This window comes from Dipodomys spectabilis, unplaced genomic scaffold (assembly GCF_019054845.1).
Source record: "Dipodomys spectabilis isolate Male_0828 unplaced genomic scaffold, ASM1905484v1 ptg000026l, whole genome shotgun sequence".
Classification (NCBI taxonomy): Eukaryota; Metazoa; Chordata; class Mammalia; order Rodentia; family Heteromyidae; genus Dipodomys; species Dipodomys spectabilis.
In genome coordinates, this window is record NW_024870703.1 from 4,730,509 (window position 1) to 4,757,415 (window position 26,907).

Here is a 26,907-nt window from a genome sequence, read left to right on the forward strand (position 1 = left end):
GTTGAAAAATAAGAGACTCAGGCTGGGAATGTGGTTTAGCATGCCTAGCATGCATGAAACCCTAGGTTCAATTCCTTACTACTACATACACAGAAAAAGCTTAAAGTGGTACTGTGGCTCAAGTGGTAGAGTACTAGCCTTGAGCAAAAGAAGCTCAGGAACAGTGCCCAGGCCCTAAGTTTAAGCCCCAGGACTGGCAGAGAGAGAGACAGAGACAGACAGGCAGGCAGATAGACAGACAGACAGACAGAGAAAGAGAGGCTCATACAGGTGGTCTTCATCCCAAGAATGTTGACACCCTCTAAGCAGTAGGATTTCTGTTTAAACATTTTCTAGGTAAGAGTGAGCCTGGCAACCTTCAATAATTCTAAGTTCCTGTTTTTCTGTGGTTACCCAAACATGGAGACACTGGGTCTAGGGTGACTTTATAATCAGCAGACCTTGTGACATAAGCATCAGCTTCTTGTGACCTTAAGCATTCCTCTCTAGTCAAAGAATTGCCTTTTATTCTCAGGCCAAACTACTCATCTAAGGAAACTATAACTCACTTAACACAGAAGGGAAGGGGGAATGTGATTCCAGGAATGCATGCTGCCGAGTGCTTCAACAATGAATTCAACTTTTGCTGCTCTAGTGATTTTTTTTAATCTCCGCTTCTGACTCTGGCTTATTTTCAGATGTTTTTGGATTTCTAATTTCCCTGACACCTTGCCCTATCCATCCTGCTGCGGCATGAGCTGCGTTTTATAGAAAGATGCTGCTTGTTTGTAAAAGTTAAAGCCAGACACTGATCCCTACACGCTCCCAACATGGAGGGGTTCTCCAGACTGGCTTCAGGGGCTTCGAAGGCCATATTGACACTCTAGACGACCTTAAACTCATTAAAATCCCCTTGTAATGATTTAAAACACACCCATTGGCACTATGAGAGATCCAACCATGCCCAAATTAGGAAAGAAAAGAGATGGCAGCCTGACTCCTGGAAGCCTCCTCCCTTTTTCATGAAAAACTCTGATAACAGCCTGTGTATAACACCCCCTCATACCAGATGTAGTAAAAAAAAAAAAAAAAAAGACTACAGAGCTGCTCAGAGACAGTGACCTCTCCTGCTCCAGTCTCTGACCAATAGAATACAATTCCCTGCCTGCTCTTGGAACTACTTGGTTATTTGCCAATAGTATTAAGTAGGAAAGAACCTATAAATTCAGTAACATAGCTTCCAGTCCTCCATCCACCCCTTCTCCCTGGCCTCTGATCTGTAAGGATTTACCTATTCTGGAAATTTCATAAAAGTAGGAATGTATGCTGTGACCTTTCCTGTCATCATTTCTTGAGTACCTGCCATGGGCAGATACTATATGAATGTCTGCCCCTGGAAGGTCAGGGAAAAGGACCAGTAGCAAAGGACCAGAAGTGTTTTGCCTAGGAGAGCTGATGATGTCCTGACATTTTTGTTGCTATGTGGACAATGTAAAAGTCATATTCTAGGGATGACAAGGAAAGAGCATTCCAGGAAAGAGAAACAGAGATGCCATATGTATTTGGGAAGGTGCAGAAGTTTTCTGGAGTGTGTAGCATTAAGTGTGGGGTTAAAACATAGCATGTGGGAGGTAGGAACAAGGAGATAAGGCAGTTAGGTCTGGTCAGAAAGAGCAGAGCCTTGGAGGCTCCTATGACAAGACAGAGTTTCTAGGCCCTAGGAGCAGCCAGCAAAGAGATTGAGGCTAGGCACAGATCGGCTATGTGTTTCAAGAAGGATCAGCTGTAGGTTGCTGAGAGAAGACTCTTACATGTTAGGCTACACTTGTCTTAATGCACAGACCTTGGGATAGGCCAAGGCAGACTTGTCAGTGTAGTGCCCTCTGCATAGTACACATGACTTCCTGTTTGTCCTAGGTATTCCTATGGTGCTTGGAAAGCCCTGGAGGGTTAGGCCTCTACCTATCCCCTTCCCCAGACTCTCAGTGGTCTTCAGCTCTGCCTCTCATTGATGGCATGTGTAGCTTGCTGTGCAAAGTTACTCTCTGACACACACCCTCCTCCTGGCTACCACCTATGCTTATGCATCACCACACCAAGGTCATGTGTCTACATCAGTATCCCCACAGCCAACAGTCTGCCTTCATTGCTATTGTCACTATGATCACTGTGTGTGTGTTTGTGTGTGTGTATGTGTGCATGCACATACACGAGTGATTGTGCCTGTACTGATACTGGAACTTGAACTCAAGCTATGGGCTTTGTCTCTTAGCCTTTTGCTCGAGGTTGGTGTTCTACTTGAGCCACAGCTCCACTTCTTGTTTTCTGGTGGTTAATTGGATATCAGAGTCTCATGGACCTTCCTGCCTGATCTGTTATTCTCAGATCTCAGCCTCCTGAGTATCTGGGATTATAGACACCAGCCATCAGTATCTGGCAACTTCCATATACTTACATAATCATCAGGTCTGAAGTTCTTTGATGGCAAGCCATTTTCAGCTCTTGTAACCAGCCTAGAGCAGCATATGTGGCCTGTAATTGGTGTCCCATTTAGAAAAATTAAAAATGAGCAAAGGAAACTGAAATGTTTTCAATAGCGCAGCCTGGGCCTACCACCACATAAAATCTGCTTATGAGGAATGCCAGGGTAGTGGCAGCTCCCAGGGGATCCAGCTACTGCTTTGCTGGCTTCTGACCCTCAAGTCACAGTATATTATGCTTTCTACACATAACATAATGAGGACGCTTATAATGACAAACACCTCCCACATTGCAATTGTGTCTGAGGAAGAGAATGTATTCAGCACTTTCCTTTCTGCTCAGCATGCTCACAAAGACTTGAGTTTTCCCAGCAAACCTTTGGGGAGCTGGTCCCTCCATTCTCTGTGTGTACGCTCCCTCATCTCTCTACCCAGAAATTCTTCTATGAGGGAGTTGCTGAATGTACTGCACAGGGGGCCCATTCACTCAGAGCCTTAGGGGAAAACAGAGGTGGGAGACAAAATGGAGTCCATCAGCCAGTCCAGTGGGGGTTGGAGACTGCAAATGTGCCAAGGCTGAATGCTTCTCATCCACCTTTGGGTTTTAGCATCCCCAAAGACACTCTCCGCTCTCCCTCCAACCTAGTTATTATGACAGAGGCAACCAGAATTGACTTGGGACCCTGAATAGCACAGTGCTTGGCACAGAGCAGAGATCTGGGGGGAGAAGGAAACAGGGAAGCAGAAGACCATACTCATATGCTCAGCTTTAAAGTTGACCCTCCATCCTTAGGAATATTCTTGGCCCTAAGAGCCCTAACGGACTTATATATCCCCCGGAAAGGTATATCCAAGGTATATATCTTCTCCACCCCACCTCCAGCAGTCCTAACCCTGTAGCCATCATCTCCATTGTATACCCCTCCTTCAGTTTCCATACCCTCAAGGTTCAGTTCTGGGCCAGCCCCACTTTTCCTCTCTGTTTTGAAAGCTTAAGATATAAATGTTCTGAGCTATGATCACTCTCAACACAGGAGTTCTTGTTGCCATTGAATGAACTGATCTCTTGTCTTTTCATGTTTCACAACCCACAGCTAAGTTTATCAGATGAAGAATGGTTTGCTTACAAGCACAGTTGCTTTCATAATTTCTGTCCACATAGGGCTGGGACGGTGGCTCAGTGGTAGAGTGCTTGCCTTGCATGCACGAGGTCCTGGGTTCAATTCCTCAGTACCACATAAGCAGAAAAAGCTGGAAGTTGCGCTGTGGCTCAAGTAGTAGAGTGCTAGCCTTGAGCTGAAGAGCTGAAGGACAGCGCCCAGGCCCAGAGTTCAGGCCCCATGACTGACAAAAACAAAAACAAACAAATAATTTCTGTCCACAGTCTGTCCCGTCCAGTGCTGCTTCCATTCCTTCTCTTCAAGAGGCCTCACCCCCTTCCCTTTTGAAGAAAAGCTTCCCAGCTAAAATAAATGTTCTAACTCCCCTAAAGCATCAGTCCAATATTGCTAGACCTCCAACTCCTTCCAACACTTCAAAGTTAGCTAGAGCAATCCCAGAGCTTCTTTCTCCTGTGCTCAGCACTCTGTCTTTGTTTTTGTTTTAGGATAAAAATAAATAAATAAAAAAAAAATAAATGATATTCATTTCTCCCAGTTACAAGAACATGGAGGAATTGAGTGGGGACAAACCATGATAAGATCACAGGACAGAAAATATCTGAGAGGAGGGAGGTTGGACAATAACGGGAAACTCAAAGCAAATGGAACAGATAGGCCATCTCATACTTTTGAGCATCCAGAATATTCAATTAGTAAAAGAGACTTGAGCAACAGTGAATCAAATACATGAGGTTAATTCTCTCCTATAAAAGAAGAATAGAGATTATTACATCATCTTCCTCATTCATGTTGTAGCTTTGATCTCCAAAGAGATCAATATCTCCTGATTCAATATGGTAGCTGGAGCCCTAGCCATCACATTCACATTCTAGGAAGCATATCCAAGGAAAGAGAAAGGATAAAAGGACCACTTTTCTAATGGAATTTGGGTTTCTTTGCGTAATCTTCCTGGAGTCTTACACAATATTTTACCAGATCTTAAAAATACAATCTCCTTTGTTGAATGACAAATCCTTTGTACAATTACTTAAAGATTTGGGGTGGAGGGGGGGCTTGGGAAGGTGGCTCAGTGGTAGAGTGCTTACTTTGCATGCATGAGGCCTTGGGTTTGATTCCTCAGCACCACATAAGCAGAAAAATCCAGAAGTGGTGCTGTGGCTCAAGTGGTAGAGTGCTAGCCTTGAGCTGAAGCACCCAGGCCCAGAGTTCAGGCCCCATAACCAACAATATTTTTTTCATTAAAAAAAAATCTAATGTCTGGGGTGTGACTCAGTGGCAAGGGATGCACCGAGTATGTGCAAAAGCTGGGGTTCAATGCCTAGCACCAAAACAGAAATAAAACAAACACAGTTCCACCTAAGTATGGTGGAGACAGGGAATTAAGGAAGTTGGTTGTTGATTTTTGTGCCACTACTTGGGCTTAAGATCAGGGCACTCTCCCTTAGCTTTTTTGCTCTTGAGTCAAACCTCCACTTCTGGAATTTTGCTGGGTAATAGAGATAGGCATCTCACTGCCCACAACAGGATCTTTAGATCTCACCCTCCTGATTAACTAGGATTACAGATGTGAGCCGCTGGCTTCCAGATTGAAAATAGGGTTTTTGGTTAGGTCCATTGATATCCAAATAAAATGAGCACTTTCTTGCTGACAAAGAGGTGGAATGTGTATTGGCATGGGAGTTAGTGGTCTCCTCAAGAAGCCAAACCCAGACATTTCCTGATATTTTAATGGGAAAGTATAAGGAGAAAAGGACAGGGAGAAGGAAGTGAAGGAAATCTTAAAAAGAAAAATCTAGCAATATCTGCCAAGGAGATTCAGCTAAAACTTCATGTGGGAGGATATCAGGCAAATAGATGATACTTTATATATAATTATTAACATGATCCACCCAAAATCCTTTAAAAGAGTGCTTACATGTAGTAGGCACTCAACTTGTAGTTTTAAATTGAGATATCTGAAAAGTTTCTGAAAGATCTGTAATGCTAAATGTGAAAAAATTGGTGGTACTGGGGTGTAAATCTTGTTCTACAATCTTATTCTCCTTGTTCTACAGTTTGTGTCACACCTGCAACCCTTTTTGCTTTATTTATTTCTGAATAGGGTCTTGCTTTTTGCTAAGCCTGTTCTGGACCATGATACTCCTATTTAAAATTCCGTGAAGTGCTGTGATAACAGTTTGAAATAGGGTCTCCCTTTTTTTCCAGGATGACCTTGAACTGTGATCCTGCTGACTTCTGCTTCTCAGGTAACTAGGATTATAGGCATGAGTCATGCATTTGGCTTAAAAATAATTTAAATTTTTATTAACATGCATTAGTTGTGTAAGGGGGTTTTCATTGTGGTATTTCCATACATTGATTCAATGTACCCCATCCACCACACTCATGCCTGTATTCCTAGCTACTCAGAAGACTGGGATCTGAGTATCATGGTTTGGAGCCAGACTGAGCAAGGAAGTTTGTGAGACTCATCTCTAATTAACTTTAAAAGTAACTTTAAAGCAATATGCGATGAGTTAGCCAGGCACTGGTGGTTCATACCTGCAACCCTAGGTACTCAGGAGACTGAGATCTAAGGATTGCAGTTTGAAGCCAGCCTGGGCAAGAAAGTCTGTGAGACTCTTATTTCCAATTAACCACCAAAAAAAAGGAAGTGGAGCTACTGTTTAAGTAGTAGAGCACTCCTTGAATAAAAAAGCTCAGAGACAGTACCCAGGTCCTGAGTTCAAGACCTAGCATGCGTGCACACACACACACACACACACACACACACACACACACACACACACTCACACACACATGTTGATTTCAATCAAGTCAATTCATATGCATTTATATATAGTCAGAGCCATTCAACTGGGCAGAAGAGTCATTAAAATGTTTGATAGTGGTAACTGTGGACAATAGGATAGAATTTGGAATCATTCCTATTTTCTTTTCTGAAATTTCCAATTATTCTAAGTTAATAGTGCACTACTTATATAGCCTTCAAATTTTATAACAAAAATCCATTTGAGAGCTGGGTATGGTAACTTATATCTATACATCTAGCTACTCAGGATGCAGAGATAAGGTGCAGTTTGGAGGCCAGCCTGGGCAAAAAGTTCATGAGGTCCCACCTCTACCAATAAGAAGCTGGGCTCAGTGATGCATCCTTGTGGTATGTGAATGGGAAGTGTAAGTAGAGGGTCGTGGTCCAGGCCAGCCTAGGTAAACAATGAGATCGTATTTGAAAAAAAAAAAAAAAAAGATGAGCCAAGGGGCTGGGAAGGTGGCTCAGTGGTAGAGTGCTTGCCTTACATGCATGAGGCCCTGGGTTCAATTCCTCAGCACCACATAAGCAGAAAAAAGCCGGAAGTGGCGCTGTGGCTCAAGTGGTAGAGTGCTAGCCTTGAGCTAAAGAGCTGAGGGACAGCGCCCAGGCCCAGAGTTCAGGCCCCATGACAAGCAAAAAAAAAAGATGAGCCAAGAATTAGGAGGAGGAGGAGGAGGAAGAGGAGGAGGAGAAGGAGAAAGAATGGCAAATAGACACATAGACACTAGAGGAAATGCTTAACAACCCTGGCCATAAAGGAAATGCAAATCAAAACAACTCTGAGATTCTTACTCTTGTTAGATTGGCCAACATCAAGAATTTGAACAACAGTAAACACAGGCAGGGATGTGGGAGAAAGGAACCTTATTGTACTGTTGGTGGGAATATAAACTAATACAACCACTCTGGACAGCAGTTTGGAGGTTCCTCAAAAAACTAAAAAGAACTCAAAGACCCAGCTATACCATTCTTAGGCATCTACCCAGATCATTACAAATCAGGATATAGCAAAGACATGCATCCATGTTCATTGCTGCACTAATTCACAATAGGCAAGATATGGAAACAGCCAGATGAGTGGATCAATAAAATGTGATATATATACACAATGGAATTTTACTCAGCCATTAGAAAGGGTAAGAATATGTCATTTTTCAGGTAAATGGATGGACCTACCACAAATCATGCTAAGTGAGGTAAGCCAACCTCAGAGAGATAAACACCCATTTTCTTTCATATGTGGAAGCTAGATCTAAAATATAACGGACATAATCTAAACCAGACTCTAGTCATTTACACAAAAACAATGAGAGTAAAGGAGGATTTCTTAGGGAGGAACACAACTTTTCTGAATAGTTAAAATACCATTTATTGAAACAAATTTCAGGAAATGGAAAAATGAGGTGGTTGTTGTTGTTTTTGTTTTGCTGGTCCTGGCACTTGAACTCTGGGCTTGAACGCTGTCCTTGAGCTCCTTTGCTCCAGGTTAGCACGCTACCATTTGAGCCACAGTGCCACTTGCAGCTTTCTCTGTAATTGGAGATGAGAGTCTCACAAACTTTCCTGCCTGGGCTGGCTTCAAATGTTGATCCTCAGATCTCAGCCTCCTGAGTAGTTAAGATTATAGGCATGAGCCTCCAGCACCCGGCTTGTTGTTTTTCTTGTTGTTATTGGTGGTGGTGGTGTTTGTTTTTGCTTTGGGTTGTTTCTTTTAGGGGTGACTGGGAGGGGGAAAGAAAGGGAGGGAGGAAGGGTGAACAAATGCAATCATGCTATTCAGTATATACTATGTGAAAAATGACCTATGTAACTTGTGGGCAGGGATGGGAGGGAAAAACTGGGGGAGCGTGAAGGAAGGACTGATATTGTCCAAAAGGAGAAATATAGTCATTACCTGACTTGTGAAATGGTAATGCCTCTGTACAACACCTTAATAATAACAATAAAATACTTTTTAAAGAAGGTAAAAGAGGGCTCCCACGAATACATTTTGACAGGGAGACCACAGCTTTCTGCACAGGAAGATTGGGGAGTTTTTTGTTGTTGTTGTTGGTTGGTTGGTTGGTTGGTTGGTCTTGGCTTTGAACTCAGGGCCTGGGTATTATTCCTGAGCATTTCTAATCAAGGCTAGTGCTCTACCACTTTGAGCCACAGCACCACTTACAGTTTTCTGGTGGCTAATTGGAGCTAAGAGTTTCATGGTCTTTCCTGACTGGACAGGTTTTGACCCAAGATCCTCAGATCACAGCCTCTTGGGTATCCAAGATTACAGGCATAGGCCACCAGCACCTGTCTAGACAGGAAGACTTGAAGATAAAACTGGTCTCTAGTGGCCTTGAAGCTCCTCTGCACCCTGTGACTCTGCCTTTCACTTCTAAATCCTTGTAAACATGGAGTTATTAGATGCCTCATTAGTTCATAAGCATCATGGCAACATGAAGATATATAGTGCATTCTTCCCACAGACAGATGTGGAAACTGGAGAGATGCTCTTCCTTGGTCCTTCTTCTCTTCTGCAAACACAACTAATGCCTCACCAAGTAGCAATGCATGTGGAGAAAGTGAAAACCTATCATGAAACTGCCTTCATCAAGTTCAATTCCACTTGTATGTGATATCTGACGCCCACTCTGAAAGGAAAAAGACCCTCATCTTTCAGTTGTGCAGTTCACATTAACAAAATAATCCATCAAGAAACTGTAATAATGCTAAATAGATATGCACCAAACAACTGAGTTCCAGATGAATGATGCAACATTGATAGATCTGAAGAGAGCAACAGACAGATTTACCCTAATAGTTGGAGACTTCAATATCCTACTTTCAATAATGTCTAAGTATGAGATAAATAAGAATAAAGACTAACATTCCTCATGAATTTTATTGAATCTAAAGGAGCTCTCCCTTCAAATATCAGTTGAAAGAAAAAGAGTAAGACATAGTATGTGTTCTTATGCATGCTCTTGTATGTGATGTTGTACCATTTGTGATATTGCTTGTGTCTCTGCTCAGTTGCACTTTTCCATGAAGCTCCACTTTGGGCACCAGGGCTACCCAATTCTATCTCCAAATTTCATACAGTTCCTGGGCAATGGGCCTATAAGACATCTAGTATTCATTATATCTTGCACCACCCTGAAGCATTTAGACTCTTGTCTGAGTCCAAGACTCGAGCCAGACTTTCTTTTCTTGGAATAATTTTATTTCAAGGGGCCTACCTCCCATGTCCTGTCTTAAGAGGATCTTGTTATAAAACCCAGGTTGGCCTCAAACTTGAGATCCTTCTCTCTGCCTCCCAAGTGCTGGAATTACAGGCATGGCTACTACACCCATCTTCTTGGGTTTTATAAACGATGGAAAGGCACAGAGAGAAAAAGTGATAAAGAGAAATGCTGCACCTGTTCAAGTGTTTTATGTAATGTGCTTGAATGTATGGCAGACTCAAGAATCTTAGATGGAGATGATGGCAAAATGATTGGGTCAAAATATTCTACAAAGTTTCCTGGAAAATATCTAAGCTGAGTAGAGCTCTCTATGTGAAGAACTGGAGAAGAGATGAAGATATCACTCCAGTATGGGCTACAACACAAGCAAAGCGCTGACGGCTGATTTGAAAATAAGTAAGAGATAGCAGGCAAGGCTGAAGTGATTTGCCTAGAATTGCATCATTAAGGGTTTTGAGTGGCAATTTAACACTAAATGCCTGTTATACCCTTAGGGAGCCACTGGAGATTGTGGTTTAAGAGATGAGATATCAATCACAGACTTAGATCAGATGGGATCAAAGCAATGACTAGCAGGTACAGGCAGGATGGAGCAATGTGGAGGAATATTTGCAGCAGCAAGCCTTGTCCATAGGAGGCTATTGCAGCAACTCAGGGCTGAGGTAAAGGCTTTGAGGATGGCCAGCTGGCAGTCAATGGCTTAAATATTGATTTAGCAGGCAAAAGCCACATTCATCATGGGCCTTATTTCCTAGAGGACACATGTCTATGTGCAGGGAACTCATTATTTCCCTATTATATAAATTGATTGGGTCATTCAGAGTTGAAATGGATGCCAGAGGTTTGCTGCTAATCAAGCCAGAATAACAAGTTGGAGGACAGGCATTCCTTCTTCCAACTGTGCGCGCGAGGAGCTGGCCCCAAAGGCACAGGACATTGCAGCAGAGCACCTTGTCCCTGCTCTGGGATTCTGGGCAAAGAAGCACAGGCCTGGCGGTGTCCTCTAACTGCATCTGGAGGTTTCAGGGCCAACTCCTAAATGACACCTCTCAGCACTTCTTTCTAAGCTGACCAGCCAAATGGAATTCAGCCCCTGAGGTCCATGGCTAAACTAATCTTGTCAGCGAGGGGTATAGTGTCTGGGTCCACACCTGTGGAGAGCCCAGGACAGGCAAAGGGTGGGAGAGCAGTTGACAAGAAGGGTCTGCACTGACTGTATTTTAGGTTTGTATAAGGCTGCCACTCTGCTTCAGAAAGAGAGGAGGGGCTCAGACATCAGTGGATGTTTCTCCCCCTTCCCTCATTCGAAGACTCCCTTGCTTCGTTCCTTTAAAAAAAAAAATGGCTGCAAAACTAGCCTTCTGTGCCATCCAGTGCAACTTAGTGCAGTTCTGACCCGGGTGGCGGCCTGTCTGCACTAAGAAAGGAGTGCAGTCCGTTCCAATAATTAGTGGACCGGCATTTCTGGAAAGATCAAATTCCCAGCCGCTGGTTTGCCATAATCCACATGCCAAGTCAGGCGCCTCACAGACTTCTGGCTGCTCTCTTGCCCTCAGCCCATCTGTCAAGTATGGGGTCAGAGGACCCCAATTTCATCGCTGAGAAATGCTCATGAGTGGTGGAGGTTCATTCAGGGAATGCAAGCACCCCGTTGGGGGGGGGGGCAGGGGCTGGTGTTTGGGACCATCCGTCTGAGGAGAGACCTTAGTTGAGGTTTTTCTGTAGTGAAGACCACACAGCCTGCGTTTGGGCCTGAGGGCCGGAGCGGCTCTAACTTTGGTCACAGGTCGCTCACCCACCTGGAGGCCTCATCCTCATTATCTTCCATTTGTTTCCCCATCGGTATATATCATGGTCCGGTTCCTCATCCCTAGGCTTGTGAAAGGAGATTAAGAAAAGGAAGGGGCTGGCTCCCCCAAAGGAACATTCGTGACCTCAGAACTTTGTGGCTGCAGCCACTCTGGCTTGTGTCAGACAGAGAAATAGCCGAAGCAGCGCTGAGCACCCGCTGTCTTTCCCCTCGGGTGGTGGGAAGGAGAAGGCCACATTTCTTCTCCCCGCCCCCCCCCCCCCAGGAGCCCTGAAAGCACACCCTTTCCGTGCCAGCCTCTGGGGGAAACGACCAGCCAGCTTCTCAAGCCACTTCCCTCCCCTCTGCCGCAGGCTCGAGGCCCCCGGATGGGCGAGCTGGAGCGGTGAGCGAGCCCCGCAGCCTGCCAGGCCTGGGCGCCTCCTCCCCGGGTGCCCTCAGTCCCCCACCCGCGCCGAGTCCTCCGTCTCGGTTCCGCAGCGTCCCCGCCCTGTCGGCACGCAGCTTTGGCGACCGCACCTGCCTGGGGATGGGGGGGGGGGGGCGGGAGAGGGACACGCGGGAAGGAAAGCAGCAGGAAGGGCTGGTGGGGTACTCCGCCGCGGGGTGATCAGCCTCACCCGGCAGCACGGAGGATCCCCGCAGCCCAGGCGCCGCCTGCCGCGAGGCTGCGGCACCGATGCGCTGTCCGCGGTGCTGACGGTGGCCGCCCGCTCGGCCCGGCGGGCGGGGGCCGCGAGTGTCCCGGTTCTCGGGTCGCCCAAAGCCCAGCGACAACCGCTCCTCCCACCCCAAGCCCAAATGGGTCCCGCCGAATCCCAGCGCTGCAGTTGGATGCAGGACAAAAGAGTGCGCGAGGGGAACTGAAACTTCCAACTGCAGCCGGAGATCCTGGCGAGAGGGATCGCGCTCCGTGGTCCCCCGGCCCCAGAGACCTCGCAGCTCCAAGTTGAACAAAGTTTTCGCGCGGCTGGCTGGTGATAAAGGAGGGATTCCGGAGACGCCGCGCAGGGAATGGGACGGGACGGGGTTCCCTGCAGAGGTGGCAGCAGCTCCGCATTCGGACCCTTGCTCTCGTGCCCCGCTTGGACGCTGCCAGAACCACCTCCCGAGGCATCGCGGCAGCCCAACTCCCTACCCTTCCCTCCCTCCCTTCCTCACCCCTCCCTCCCTCTCTCCCTCACCGCTCCCCAACACCCCGCCCCAGGTTCCGCTGACTCCGCCTCTTGGTGCCAGGCGGCTCTTCGGCTGGAGCTGGGGAAGGGAGTGCTTACCCAGACTCGGAGGCTCGGAAGCCGACGCCGCTAGCTCAGCCCCGGGGGTGGACGCAGGACTGATCGATCGCGCACCCAGCACCCACAAAGCCGCAGGACCCGGAGAGCCTCCTGGGGCACCCCCCCCCCGCCCCGAGGACACTGTCTGCGCCCTTCTACCGCGTCCCAGTCGTAGGCTCCAGAGCCCCACGATTCGTCCCGCCCGCAGCCCAAGGCCTTTCTGGAGGGGAGCATGAGGCCTGGGGCCCCGTGGACGCTGACCACAGGGCGGCAGGGGCCTAGCTTCCGAGTCCCGTACCCGAGGGCAGGGGGTAAGGAGCTGCGGGAGCCCGCGAGGCGTCGGGGGGTGAAGAGGGGCGCCCCAAGCCGGCCGCCCGCTGGACCACTTGACCCGTGTGTGGCCTAAGCGCCCCGGGAGAAGGCGGAGGCGGCAAAGGGGCTCCTGCGGCGGCCCCCCCGGACCCCTTGGCCACCATTCTTACGCTCCTGCTCCCGCGGGGGGGATGTCGCGGCCCGGGCTTCAAGCGCCACCCCAGCTCCGGGGCTGAGCTCCGGACCATGTCCTCCCGCAGCCCCCGGCCCCCGCCCCGCCGCTGCCGCCGCCGCCTGCCGCGCCCCTCCTGCTGCTGCTGCTGCTGCCGCCGCTCGCACCTCAACGAGGACACCGGTCGCTTCGTGCTGCTGGCGGCGCTCATTGGCCTCTACCTGGTGGCGGGCGCCACCGTCTTTTCGGCGCTCGAGAGCCCCAGCGAGGCGGAGGCGCGGGCGCGCTGGGGCGCCACGCTGCGCAACTTCAGCGCGGCGCACGGCGTGGCCGAACCGGAGCTGCGCGCCTTCCTCCGGCACTACGAGGCCGCGCTGGCCGCCGGGGTCCGCGCCGACGCGCTGCGCCCGCGCTGGGACTTCCCGGGCGCCTTCTACTTCGTGGGCACCGTGGTGTCGACCATAGGTGAGCCGGTGCGCCCCTGGCGCACGCGCGCGCGTTTTCCCTCGGTGCGCCTTGCACGTTCCCCTTTCCACCCTCGCTGGCTCGGGCCGCACTCCCCGGGCCCGTCTGTCTTAATGCCCCAGTGCCTAGTTTTAATCAAGCTCAGTCCTCTCTGCGCATCCCTCTTCCTGCCGTCCCCGCTTCTCTTTCCTGCTCAGAAGGTGGCCTGAGGGTGGCCCGTCCCTGGCGCCCACCTAGTGTGTTGATGTCCCGATAGAAATGGGCCTCGCCTAGGACTCCAGCTCCCCAATTACCGATCTGATGCCGCAGCCTCCTTCCTCCTTTCCCACACCAGCCTGGCCTCAGTCTTCTCATCCCTTGGGCAACCCTGTCTCCCGCTACTCCCAACATTTTCATTTCCTCTTCCTTCGCACTGTCCCTCCTCCTTTACCCAGCAACCCCCCCCCCCCCCCCCCCCGGCGAAGGGGCCACTTTCCTAAGATCTCCTAAGATTCCCCCTCCTCAAAGTAAAGCCCTTTAAATCAGAGGCCAGGTTTGTAGCTTCGTGGTTCTGTATCCACTGCCCCTCACTTTGATTTTTCTCCTCCCTTTACCTCCAGCTTCTCCTTCTATTTCTTTGCTTCCTTGCCACTTTGTTTCCCCCTACCAGCTGTAATACTGAAGTGTACCTAGGAGCAGAGATTATTCCCCTGCACTTTCCATGATCCTTTCTGCCACTGTGTGTGTGCTCACGCGCGTATACACGCTCATGTAACACTACGAGGGCTTAAACTCAATGTCTGAGCACTGTCCCTTAGGTTTTTTGCTCAAGGCTGGCCCTCTACCACTTGAACCTCCACTTCTGGCTTTTGGCTAGTTAATTGGAGATAAGAATGTTACAGACTTTTCTGCTAAGGCTGGCTTTGAACTGTTATCTCCAAGTCTCAGCCACCTAAGTAGGTAGAATGATGGGCATGAGCAACTTCAGCTTGGCTTCTGCCACTTTTGATATATGATACTGTGTAGACAGTCTTTCAAGTCCCAATTACTTCCTCCCTTTTTGGCTAGTTTGTAGCCTCCAAGCTCCTCCTGGAGAGAAATTCTGAAGTCCTCAGAGCTATCCACTGCATCTCTTTCCTCTTGGCTTGGCATGCACTCTTCCCAGCTCACCCTTTTCCTTGGCTATCATATGAAACACAGTCCCCTCCTCGTTTATTCACCTGTACAGAGGGCAGTAGAATTACAAGCTTTGTACTTTGATGGTACTTACTTGAATCTCAGGAAGGGAGAAGCACTTGGCTGGTTAAGCTAGTTACTGCAAGTGTCTTCTCTAGGGGCTGTTTGAATGGGGGAGGGGCCCTTTATTTATAGGGCTGAGAAGTGAAAGAGCTCATAGACACACCTTCCATGGCATAGGGTGGTCCCGTATGCCAGCTGAGGACATGGACTGAACTGACCAGTGGCAGCCATTGCTTATGGCTGGCTGCTCAGAGGCTGGGAGAGGGGGTGCATGCATGCGCAGAATATGAGCAACTAGAGATGTCTCTGAGTATATATGTAGAGTCTATGAAAGGGCTTCCTTCTCTTCAGTGATTTTTTTTCATGTGTCATGCTCCATCTGATTATTTTAAATAGAAAGGCAAATATGGCCCGAGTCCAAAATATACACAATTGGATAAAAATACCCTTTAAAAGCTATATCACGTTGTTATGGTGATTGAAGATATAAAATGACCCCCTTAAAAAAAAGCCCCTTTTAAGAGCTGCATCAAGTTGCTATAGCAACAAGAGGGTTTTTTTTTTTTTTTTTTTTTTGGTAAGTGCTTTAAAAGTACTAAGGATGCTTAGTCCTGGAGGATGACATCATACATTCATAGCTCATTATTAACTTCAGCTCTTCCTTTTGTAAACACACTCTTGCTTTCTATCACCTAGAGGCACACCTGTGAATATATTAGGTGTCACAGAATCTTTTTCCAAATGATGTGCTCTAGTGGAACCCACAGGCCAAAGGGGAAGCTGCCTGTAGTATCTTCCTATATGAGCTGTGAGTCCATCCAGATAAACCCCCATTCCAGTGATCTCTGGTCACTATGCCTCTCTGATGAGCTCCCATCAATCTTCCACTCACTACCCTGTCAGAGATAGTGATTCTGAGTCCAGCCACAGCTTCTAAAGCTTCTCTCTCGGCTCTGTGCACAAAATCAAGTCAGCATGTTGGAAAATTGTTCCAGCCTTTCTTTAATCTACTGGCAGAATGGGCTGTATTTTTGTCAAGCAGAAAAAAAAACACTATGCTCTCTTTCTTGATTTGTGTTTTTAAATGTAGGCAAAGCAGTGTGGGAGGACCACATTGAAGCATGTGGCTGTGCTATGAATGACCATGCACGCTGCTTCCAAAATCTATAGAGAAACATTCAAACAAGCCTATGGACAGCACAGGATTAAGCTGTGTGGATACCAAGATTCAAGCCACAGAATAGCAGTCTCCACCAGCTATCTACTTGCTGTGGCAGCCTAGGGTAGTGGTTTAAATTGGTCACTTCTGTCAAACAAATGAGTTCTACTGAATCCCTCAATAGCATGATTATCATTTCAGTCTTCTTTTTGAAAATGGCAATTGGAAAATGGCAATTGGATGAGATTTAAGTAAAGACCTATGTATGTCAGTTTCTCTTCAGCTTACATAGTTCCTTTCCCTTAAATGTCCTGGCTCTTCAGAGACAATTTTTATTACTCCCTGATGCTTTTATGGATTCAACAGCTCACAGAGCTAAATGGATAGTCCTAAGTGGATAGTCAGGGTTCTTTGCCTGCCACCTTGTCCGTTGAAGAGGAAAATGAGCACATACTTAGCTTTATTTGATCAATGAATATCACAATGTGTATGGTTTATGTGGCAGGGTAGAATTCAGGGAACCAAAATGATTTGGCTCAACTGTTTATACTGGCTAATCAAACAGGAATCTCTTTTTGGATCATATAAACTTAGCTAAATGATTCATCTAGTCTTCAGTAGAGCTCCTCGCCCTTCTTCATTTCATAAATATGAAGTGTTATGTGTGTCAAGCTGTATTTTGAAAGGTTAAAATTTATGCTACATGGCAAGAGTTAAAACATATTCCAACAGGGGCAGCTAGACTGAAGCCTATTTTGGTCATCCTCAATAAAGATGACTGAAACAAGATCTTTGATCCAAACCTATATGGCACAGTGCTAAGACACTTGGCCAGTCAGGCACCAGTGGCTCACGCCTGTAATTCTAGCTGCTCAAGAGGCTGAGATCTGAGGATCGTGGTTCAAAGCCAGCCCAGGCAGGAAAGTCTGTGAGACTTTTATCTCCAATTAGCCACCAGAAAACCAGAAGTAGCACTGTGGCTCAAGTGGTAGAGCACATGCCTTGAGCTGAAGAGCTCAAGGACAGTACAGGCAGAGTTCAAGCCCCATGACCAACAAAAAAAAAAAAAGGAGAGAGACTTGGCCAAGGTGACATCATTAATGAGAGTTTAGCTAGGTTCAAAATCCAAGTTACACAGTGCATGTCTCATGAATCACAAATATATAATTGATGGGAACAGTCTTGCCTAAGACTTAAGTATTGATCATGAGAGAGACAGAGACAGAGACAGTGTGTATCTGACACCAGAACAGCGACTGGTCTGCTAGTCAGGCAAGCAACTGATTCCATCCAGAGAAAACAAAGAGTCACACTGATCCTATAGATTGTAAAGTTAGAAACATATGTAAGCAAAGACCAGGATGAAGAAGAGTAGAAACAGGGCTACTCCTAAAGAGTAAACATTTGGTAAACTCTGGTAAAGGACTGAAGCCTCTTGTCTTCTAATCCCCCACCTCTTTGTGGTTCTGAGGTTTGAACATTGCTTAGTTCTTACTAGGTGGGTGTTTTACTGCTTACGCCACCCTAGCAAGCCCTTTTTTCTGTTTTTTAATTATTATTATTATTTTGCCAGTCCTGGGACTTGAATTCAGGGCCTGGGTACTATCGCTGAGCTTTTTTTGCTCAAGGTTAGAACTCTACCACTTGAGCCACAGCGCCACTTCCAGCTTTCTGTTTAGGTGGTACTAAGGAATCGAACCCAGGGCTTCATGCATGCTCGGCAAGCATTCTACCACTAAGCCACATGTCCAGCCCCTTTTCTGGTTATTTTGGCATAAAAATGGACTTCAATCTGCCTATTTCACACTTTTCATCATAGCTGGGATGATGGGCACACACCACCTTGTCCAGCTTCTTTCCATTGAGATGGAGTCTCATGAACATGTCTGCTTCAATTGGCCTGCAACTGTGATCTCCCTAATCTCAGCCTGGGATGACAGGTGTGAGTTCAAGTGCCCAGCTATTGGCTGAGAAGGGTCTTGAGTGAGGCTAGCCTCAAACCTTGACCTTCCTGATCTCAGAGCCTCCTAAGTAGCTAGAATTGTAAGTGTGAGCCACTAGCTGTTTTCTGCCTATTTTTGCATGAGTATAGGCAGGTGTACATGCATTCAACTTCTCAAGAGTGAATGCACAGGAAGGCAAGAAAGGAATAGGCCTTCAATTAGTGGGGGACATAAAGAAAGGTCCAGCCAGGTGCTGGTGGCTCACGCCTATAATCCTAGCTACTCAGGAGGCTGAGATCTGAGGATTGCACTTCAAAGCTAGACCTTCCCGGGCAGGAAAGTCCGGGCGACTCTTATCTCCAATAAACCACTAGAAAACCGGAAGTGGTGCTATAGCTCAAGCTGTAGAGTGCTCACTTTGAGCTGAAGAGCTGAGGGACAGAGCCCAGGCCCAGAGTTCAAGCCCCATGACCACCACCAACGACAACAACAAAAAGAAAGTAAGGTCCAATTTGACTGAATATACTCAGGTCAGATGGAACATCGTAATGAGATAGAACATTTGGCCTGACATTTGGCTTGAACAGGGCCTCATATCCAGAGCTGGACAGTTTGCAATTGTGTAAACACAAATGTATACAAACAGACCCATCTGTCTGTGATCATCCAGCTACAGTTGAGGCTGTATAAAAAGTCAGTCCCAGTAGCTCAAGCACTTTGTGCTCTAAATTATTCATACTGATTGCTTACACAGAACCGAAACTCTGTGTAATTATTTCTCCTTTTTATACTCTGTGACATATTCCCTGGGGGTTAAAATGAAGTTTGTTTCAATGTGAATGTATTTGTTTATTCATTTTCCATTTAATAAATATCTAAGACAAATGTAACTTATTGAAGATGCATGAATGTGTGGTCTTTAGCATGCATCTGTGTGTGTGTGTGTGTGTGTGTGTGTGTGTGTGTGTGTGTGTGTGTGTGTGTGTGTACACGCACCAGTACTGGGGTTTGAACTCATAACCTGGACACTTCCCTTAGCTTTTTTGCTCAAGGTTGTGCTCTACCACTTAAAGCACACTTCTACTTCTGCCTTTCTTGGTGGTTAATTGGAAATAAGAATCTCAAGCACTTTCCTGCCTGAAGTTGCCTTCAACTTCTGTTCTGAGATCTTAGCCTCCTGAGTAGCTAGGATCATAAAGGGGAGCCACTGGCACCCAGCTTTTTGCATATCTTCTGGGGTCATATGAACTAAAGATAAATAGTGGCTTGACTTCTTCTAGTTCTAAATCATATTCCTGGAGGTAACACTCCAGCTCTGAGATATTTAAAATAATCCAAAGAGTATTAATCTATCATTTCACATCCAAAAGGATGTTTTACTCATTTACTTTGAAAAGATTAAAAGGAAATCTCCACTGGGACTTTAATTATGCATCTGCTGTCAGATTTACACATAGGAAAGAACATATTTAAAAGTCTCTCTCAAATGGCAGCTTGATAGAAACAGAAATATTTTTGCTTCCTTTTATTAGGTTTCCTGGCAGCATTTTTTAGCTGTAAAGCTAAACCCATGCCGGTATCGATGGGATGGTGTAGGTACGAGAGTTGTCGCTTTTGACACTGCATAATTTAGCTTGCTACTTTCAGAATTAGGCGCACTTAATTATTCAGCCACGAGATTAGTAACAAGTCCTAACTTTTCTCCTCTTTTTCAACATTTTTTTAAATGCATTTGCTGCAGAGGAAACTCAGACATTGCAAGATGGAAATGTCACTACCAGGTTTCTTCTTACATGTATGCATTGTAGCCGGAGGTGGTACTGACACCTGAAATGAAATACATTTCATTTCCAGAAAGAGGAAAATGTCTTTCCCTGCTTCTTTTTCTCACGAACTGGTTTTTAGTGAAACACGATGCTGTGACAGACTTGAAGGACATTCGATAAAAAGTGTATCGTTGGATTTAAAGGTGGTGATGGAGCTGCGGTCCCATAGTCAGCCTTCAGCACTGGACCCGGCATGTAGTAAACACTTAGTCATTAAATGACTCAGAGAACAAATTGCTCATAATCCCACTGCCCCAACACAACTCTTCATTTGCACAGGGAACCCCACAGTTCCTTATCATACCTTTTACATGAAAAGAAAGGGAATCTGGTTGGTATGGCTTCACTGTTTATCTTCCTTTTGTTAAGGCGTTTTGCTTTTATGTTTTTTTGTGTGTCTGTGCGTCTGTGTGTTGGAAGGGGGATGTCGTGTGTGTGTGTGTGTGTGTGTGTGTGTGTGTGTGTGTGTGTGTGTGTGCTGGTTCTGGAACTTGAACTCAGGGTGTTCTTGCTTGGCTTTTTCCACTTAAGGCTGGTGCTATGTCACAGCTCCACTTTGTTTTTGTTTTGCTGGTTCATTGGCTAAGAATCTCATGGGCATTCTGCCTGGGTTAACTTTGAACTTCCATCCTCAGATCTCAGCCTCCTAAGTAGCTAGTGTTTCAAGCAGGAGCCACCAGCGCCCAGCCTTGCTAACATTTCATCATTGTTGGTTCTGCATTCCACATGGCCTTCACAGGCTGACTTGAAGGGATGCAGAATCTTCCATCTAGTTGATGCTTCCCCTAGTGTTGGGGTGTGGGTGGTGCCCAGTTTGGGGGCTATTTTGAGTAATGCCACAGTGCTCATATTTTCCCTGGGCTGCATTTCCAGAAATGAAATTGCTGAGTCAGTGAAATTGCTGGGTACTGCTGTCTTCACATGCTGTGCCCAGCCCTTTTAGAGTGAGGAACTGTCTAGTCTCTCCCAAGCAAAGCCTCTGCTTCTACAGAGCAGAGCAGAGACTGACCAGTGCATTATTCCCTGGGAGCAGGCCACACAGTTTCTTGGTTTTCTCCAGGAGCGTGTTCAGATCTGGGGGCTCATTTGACTACTGCACAAGGCTGTGGGTCGGGAAGCCCAGCCCTTCCTTGCTTCCTGTGTTGCCTCCTAGATTGCTTCCCAGTGGAAGTATGGTGTGATGGGAGAAGAGCAAAGAGAAACCGATGGGGTGAAGCAGGGACATAGGCCCTCTTCCCTCCTGTCTCCTGGGCTCATAGGCTCAGTCTGCTGCTATCTCTAAGTCAAACTAGCAGGCATTCTTCCACCCAGTCTCAACTGCACCCCAGTCTTGAATGGCCTACGATTGCACAAAATAGAGCAAAAGTACATTCCTAGAATATTCCAGCTGGAAGCACCACAAAGATCCTCCAGAACTTTCCCCAAGTGTTTACACCATTTTGTCAACCTGTAATAAAAAGCCATCAGTTGCTAACTTGTTCTGACTGGGGGTAGGCCACAGCCCCAACCATTGGCTCGGCCCTTGAATGCCCATCTACTCCTTGAAGACTTTTCTGAGAAGGACTGGAGCTCCTCCAAGACCAGCCTGGAAAGAGAGGACAGGCTCCCCCTCCATCCTCATTTCATATTAGGCCCAGAGAAGGACAGAGGTTGTCCAGGAGACAAGTACAGAATCCAGCCAAGGCCCTGCCAAACATGTAGCGAGGCTTCCAGAGGGCATGAGTGTTCACTGTACGTGAAGAAGAGATGAGCGTGTTTGTGAAAACATCCTGAGCTGGAGGACAGTTTCAAGCCATGTTGAAGGCAGAGTTCAATAACTACAGTGGCCTAGCTTGGCTACCTCAGATTCAGAGCCACTGGGGGTCAGCCACAGGCTGTCTGCTTCTGTTTTCAGGATCAGTTGGCTCTCTGATGCTCTTCTTGCCTCTGTCTAGCTCTGCTGATGTCTCTAGGATCATCATGTGGAGTAGGAGGGGCCCAGTCTCTGACACCCTCTCCTATAGTAGCAGACTTTCCCTGTGGAGAGGAGGATGGGGGACACGGGGTGAGGGAGACAGTGAAGCTATAGGAGTATCCTGCTTTGAATGGGATTGAGAAAAGCCGAGTCACCATGCAGAAGTACTACTAGAAGCTACACAGGGCACAGAGGCCCCTGGCTGGCAGCTGGCTGCCACTGCTGTTGTTAGGCTCCAGCCTAGGAAGTTCTATCCTAAACCCTGCCATTTCCTAGCCAACTGTCAGATCTAGTCTTTCCATAGCAACAACTAAGCCTCCTTTGGTAGCCAGTGGCTAGGGTGGAGGATGCTCTGTACCTTGTCTGCAAGCCTTACCTCCCTGGGCTTAGGCAACCTCTCATTCAGGACTAAGGTCACAGCTCATTAGCAGTCATTGATGACAGACATGCCTGGGCTCTGTGGAGGACCTGCACCATCTGCTACCCAGGATCCCAGAGGACTCATCCTGAGGTGACTCCAATGGGGCATCTAGCATCCTGATATTTCAGGTGTGGGTTGTGGCTCAAGTGGGTATATATAACATTTGACTAGCAAGGAAAAATTTGTCATTTCAACTTGTAATTTCAAGTTGTGTAATGTCCCTGAACTCAGGGTAACATGTGGCAGGTTAGAAAGATGGGTTCCTCCCGCTGTGCCGTGCAGGTGGGACCTCAGGATCTTGTCATGCAGGCTCCTGTTCAGTGTGGTTGTGGTGGGACCTGCCATCCTGAATTCCTCGAAACCTCCTAGCTGCATCAGGACTATAGGTCTGTAGGCCATAGACTTGAGAGCCAGACTATAGAGCCTTGAGTTCAACCCTAAGAAGCAAGGCCCTTCTCTGCCACTCCCTGACAGTATAAACTTAGGATATATCATCACCTGGCGCCTCATTTCTTCATCCTTTAAAGGTCATTTGGGTCCCTTCCAGTTCTGACACTCTCTTCACTAGGAGGATAATTCACTCAGAACTACCAGTGTGGGTTGGTGGAGAAAAGCACAGTAGCCATGCCACCTGCCTGTCAGGATTCCAGGCCCTTCCAAGACCTTCTTCCAAGCTGTGCATTCCTGGTGAGGGGATATATTTCTCCTTGCCTCGGTTTCCCCTCTGTAAAGTGAAGGCTGTCCTGTGCATCCCCTGCAGCTCACAGGACCCGCTACACTCTGAGTAGGTAGGTGGTTGTTCTGTATTCTTACACAACTGCTCTTGAAGGTACATTTTCTTTGTGTTCTCATCTAGGAAGCTGTAATCATCTTTCATATGGGTAGTACTCTTTGATCATTTTAAAGATCTGGTCAATGAGTGATTGAGTGGTAGCTTAGTCTAGTGTCATCAAGTGCTCCTCTGCCCTCTACCCCCCCCAGCCCCAGAGCTGACCCTTGGGTAACTTTACTCTCGGCCCTTTGGGGATAGCATGGAATCCGTGGTGAGAAGAAGCTGCAAGGCTTGGAAACAAGCAGTTCCCTTGTTTTGGAAGGGAGGAGGCTAGCCAAAGGAACACCAGTCTCTTTACCCAACTCCCTTCCCTGTCAAGTAGCATGTGACCAGTTTACTGTGTCTTTCTGTTTTCCTAGAAACCTCCCCACATCCCTTCAGCTTCCCTGGGGGAGCAAAGAACGTGGTATCCCATCTCATAGAGCAGAGAAAGGCTTGTAGAAATGACTCTCTTGGTATCAAAGAGCCAGTCAGTCCATGGCACCATCAAGGATCAAGGCTCATAACTGCCCAAGATCTTCTCTGCCATCCCTGGATGGCATACTACCACAGTGGAAAGCCCCACAGCCCACTCTGATGTCTGCCAAGTGGTGGGAATGAAGGAGCGGGAGGCACCAGCAAAGGTTGAAGCACAGTCTAGGAGCTCGATCTGACTACAGCCTTCACAGCCACGGTGAAACAAGGCAGCCTGCTTTCCACCTGACACATCCCAGCACCTCCTTGGGAAAACCAATAAGCAGAGCAGCATGATACTGCAACAAAACTCACTAGAACTCTGGGATCTTGTGTTGATAGGACCTTGGGAGGCCCATGGCCCTGAACCCTCTGCCCAAAGAGGCATATCTTCAGGTCAGGCAGGCATGGAGAGGCAGGACAGAAAGAAAATCTTCACTGTAAGAACATCATGTCAGCAAGGAAGGTCTAGTGGCATAACCATTTCAAGCCTTCCACAAGCTGGCTGGTCCAGAGGAGAGTCTGTCCAAGCCAGTGGTTTAACGATCTCTCCCAAGTGGCTGGCAGGTGTGCTGCTCGGTTGCTGGCTCATTCTGCCTAGGACTCCCCTGCTTCCTGCATGGTTCTGTGAGTCAGCTAAGTCCTTATCCTGACTCTGCCTAGGGTCTCATGGGATGCCTGGCCAATCCAGAATCCCTGGAGTGAAAACCAAACCGGACAATCCCTGTGTTCGATCTTGTCATCCCCAGGAAGAGGCAGGAAAATTCAGTCTGAATAGAGAGTCCTGTCTTCTAGTCCTCTTTCTCTTTCACAGACTTCAATTTCCCTTCAGGCCTAGGTCTTAGCTGCATCCCTCAGTCATAAGACATCCCCTACCCCTGCCCCAACTCTACCTTTTGACTTCACAGTTCCCCCTCACTTCATCTGCCCAGGACACACCCCTTAGAGACGGGACACTGGTTCACAAATTTGAAGGCTATTTTATCAGTAACACACTGTAATTCCATAAACCAAGAAAAGCCACCCCCGCCCACACAGCCCAGCACCTCCACAATGCCTCCAGAAATACTTGAGGCAGCTTTTATTGGAATCGGGTGTCCCAGCTTTCTGGAAAGTTACAGTTGAGATCAATGCAAACCCTTCCTAATCTACTCCAAATGGCCTGATCTTTTTCCCTGCTGCCAACTATTCTGAATCTGGACTGCCTCCTGTGAGCCTTTTTAGCAGCTAACACCAGGACCTGCCAGCCTTGCTGCAGGGGCAGCCCTGGCCTGAGAGGGAAAGGAAAACACACAACTACTCTTGCTGAGTTGCTGATTTGCTCCATATACTTCCTTAGAGGTCATGTGATCTGGGTTTGTTGGGTTCTTTCCAAACATGGGAGCCCAGGAGAAGAAGCTGAGGTGTCATGGGAACTAATCCTGAAAGAGGTCTGGCAGCCCCAGTGGCAGGCAGGGAAGAAGGCTCTGCTATTGCCTTCTACTGCCTTCATGTGAGTCTTTAATGTCCGAGGCAGCCTCCGTCCCTAATGTCAATGCAGGCAGCGCCTGGTGCCTATGGGCCGTTCAGAAGCACATGCAACAAGGCAGAAGTGAATTGAGCACCCTGCACTGGTTGTGGTCCCGCAGGTGCCTTGCAGTGGTCAAGCAGAGACTGGATTGTAGGGTTTTATGGTTTGCTTTGTTTTTGTGCCCATCTTAGGGCTTGAACGCAGGGCCTGGGTGCTGTCCCTGACCTCTTTAGTTCAAGTCTAGCACTTGGCCACTTGAGACATACCTCCACTTCTGTCTTTTTGGTGGTTAATTGGAGATAAGAGTCTCAAGGACTTTCCCCCCCAGGCTGGCTTTGAACCTTGGTCCTTAGATCTCAGCCTCCTGAGTAGCTAGGATCACAGGCATGAGCCACCAGCTCTTGGCTTGGATTGTAGGTTTAACATATGGAAATTGCCTTGCCAACTCCTCGATGTACATTGTGCCAGTGGGCAGGTATGCATTATTCATGTCTCCATTTTAGGAATGAAGAAACCTGAATTGCCAAGAGACAGTGCAGTGCAAGTAGTGGTTAGGGAGAGGGTGCTGGGAAGCCTGGCCCTGAGTCTGGATTTCACTCTGGCGTTGGGACTCTCAGGACACACTCCTGCTCATTCAATGAGGTCTACTCACCAACTTCGTTCTACACCCCAGCAGTCCCCCACAGATGGCCCTCTCAAGACCTGGCTCCTTAACCCTGTTGCAAGGTTTTTCTCTATCCTGCTGCAATAGGTCATTCTGTTCTATCTGCATTCTGTTGGTTGTGGGGCTTGAACTCTGGGCCTGGGCATCAAGGCAAGTGCTCTAACACTTGAGCCACAACTCTACTTCCGGTTTTCTGGTTGTTTATTGGAGATAATAGTCTCACAGACTTTCCTGCCCAGGCTGGCTTTGAACCACAATTCTCAGATCTCAGACTCCTGAGTAGCTAGGATTACAGGCATGAGCCACCGGCATCCAGCCTATCTGCATTCTTGTACTGCCTGTATGGCCCAAGACATTTTTTACTCCAAATATCTTATCTTCTGAACTCTATCTCCTGTTCTGCCAGTTCTCACCCTCCACTGCCCCCAGAACAACAGACTTTTGACCACAGACCTAAACTTCATTAACATTCCATTATTTCCTTGGACTCTTCTGCCTTCCTTCCTTCTCCTTCCTTCCTTCCTTCATTTTGCCAGTCCTGGGGCTTGAACTTAGGGCCTGGGCACTGTCACTAAGCTTCTTTTGCTCAAGGCTAGCACTCTACCATTAGAGCTACAGCGCCACTTCTGGCTTTTTCTGTTTATGTGGTACTGAGGGATCAAACAGAGGGCCTCATGCATGCTAAGCAAGTACTTTACCACTAAGCCACTTTCCCAGCCCACTCTTTCTTTCTTTTTTTGTCAGTTGTGGGCCTTGAACTCAGGGCCTGGGTGCTGTCCCTGAGCCTCTGTGCTCAAGGCTAGCTCTCTACAGTTTGAGCCATAGCGCCACTTCCAGTTTTTGAGTGGTTTATTGGAGATTAGGGTCTCACAGGGACTTTTCTGCCTGAGCTGGCTTCGAACTCTGATCTCAGCCTCCTGAGTAGCTAGGGTTCCAGGTGTGAGCCACTGTGCCTGTTCCTTCTTTATTTTAATCCAGGGACTTACACATGCCACCAGCCCTTTTGTTTGTATTTTGTTTTTGAGATAAGGTTTTGCTAACTTTGAGCTTGCCTGTAATCTGAGCACTCAAGAAGCTGAGGCAGGATTAAGAGTTCAAGGCCAACCTGGCTACATAGTGAGACTATATCTTAACAAAATAAGCCTTAAGAGACAAGTATAGAACTCTTGTTCCTTGCCTTATTTCCTATTTAACAGTTCCCCTCTCCGCTTTCTTCATCTCAGTCAATATCATTAGTACAAGTTGTCCTGATTCCACTTTCTTCCCAACCTTCTC

At 47.3% G+C, this 26,907-nt stretch overlaps 1 protein-coding gene across 1 annotated transcript in view; it reads left to right on the forward strand.

Annotated features, from left to right (window-relative positions):
- The first annotated feature begins 13,129 nt into the window (after window positions 1-13,129).
- Window positions 13,130-26,907, forward strand: part of Kcnk12 (potassium two pore domain channel subfamily K member 12) — a 47,214-nt gene continuing 33,436 nt past the window's right edge. The window contains exon 1 of the mRNA XM_042675541.1: window positions 13,130-13,652. Coding sequence (XP_042531475.1) covers window positions 13,262-13,652 — 391 coding nt within the window. The 5' untranslated portion in view covers window positions 13,130-13,261. The remainder of the gene's footprint in view (window positions 13,653-26,907) is intronic.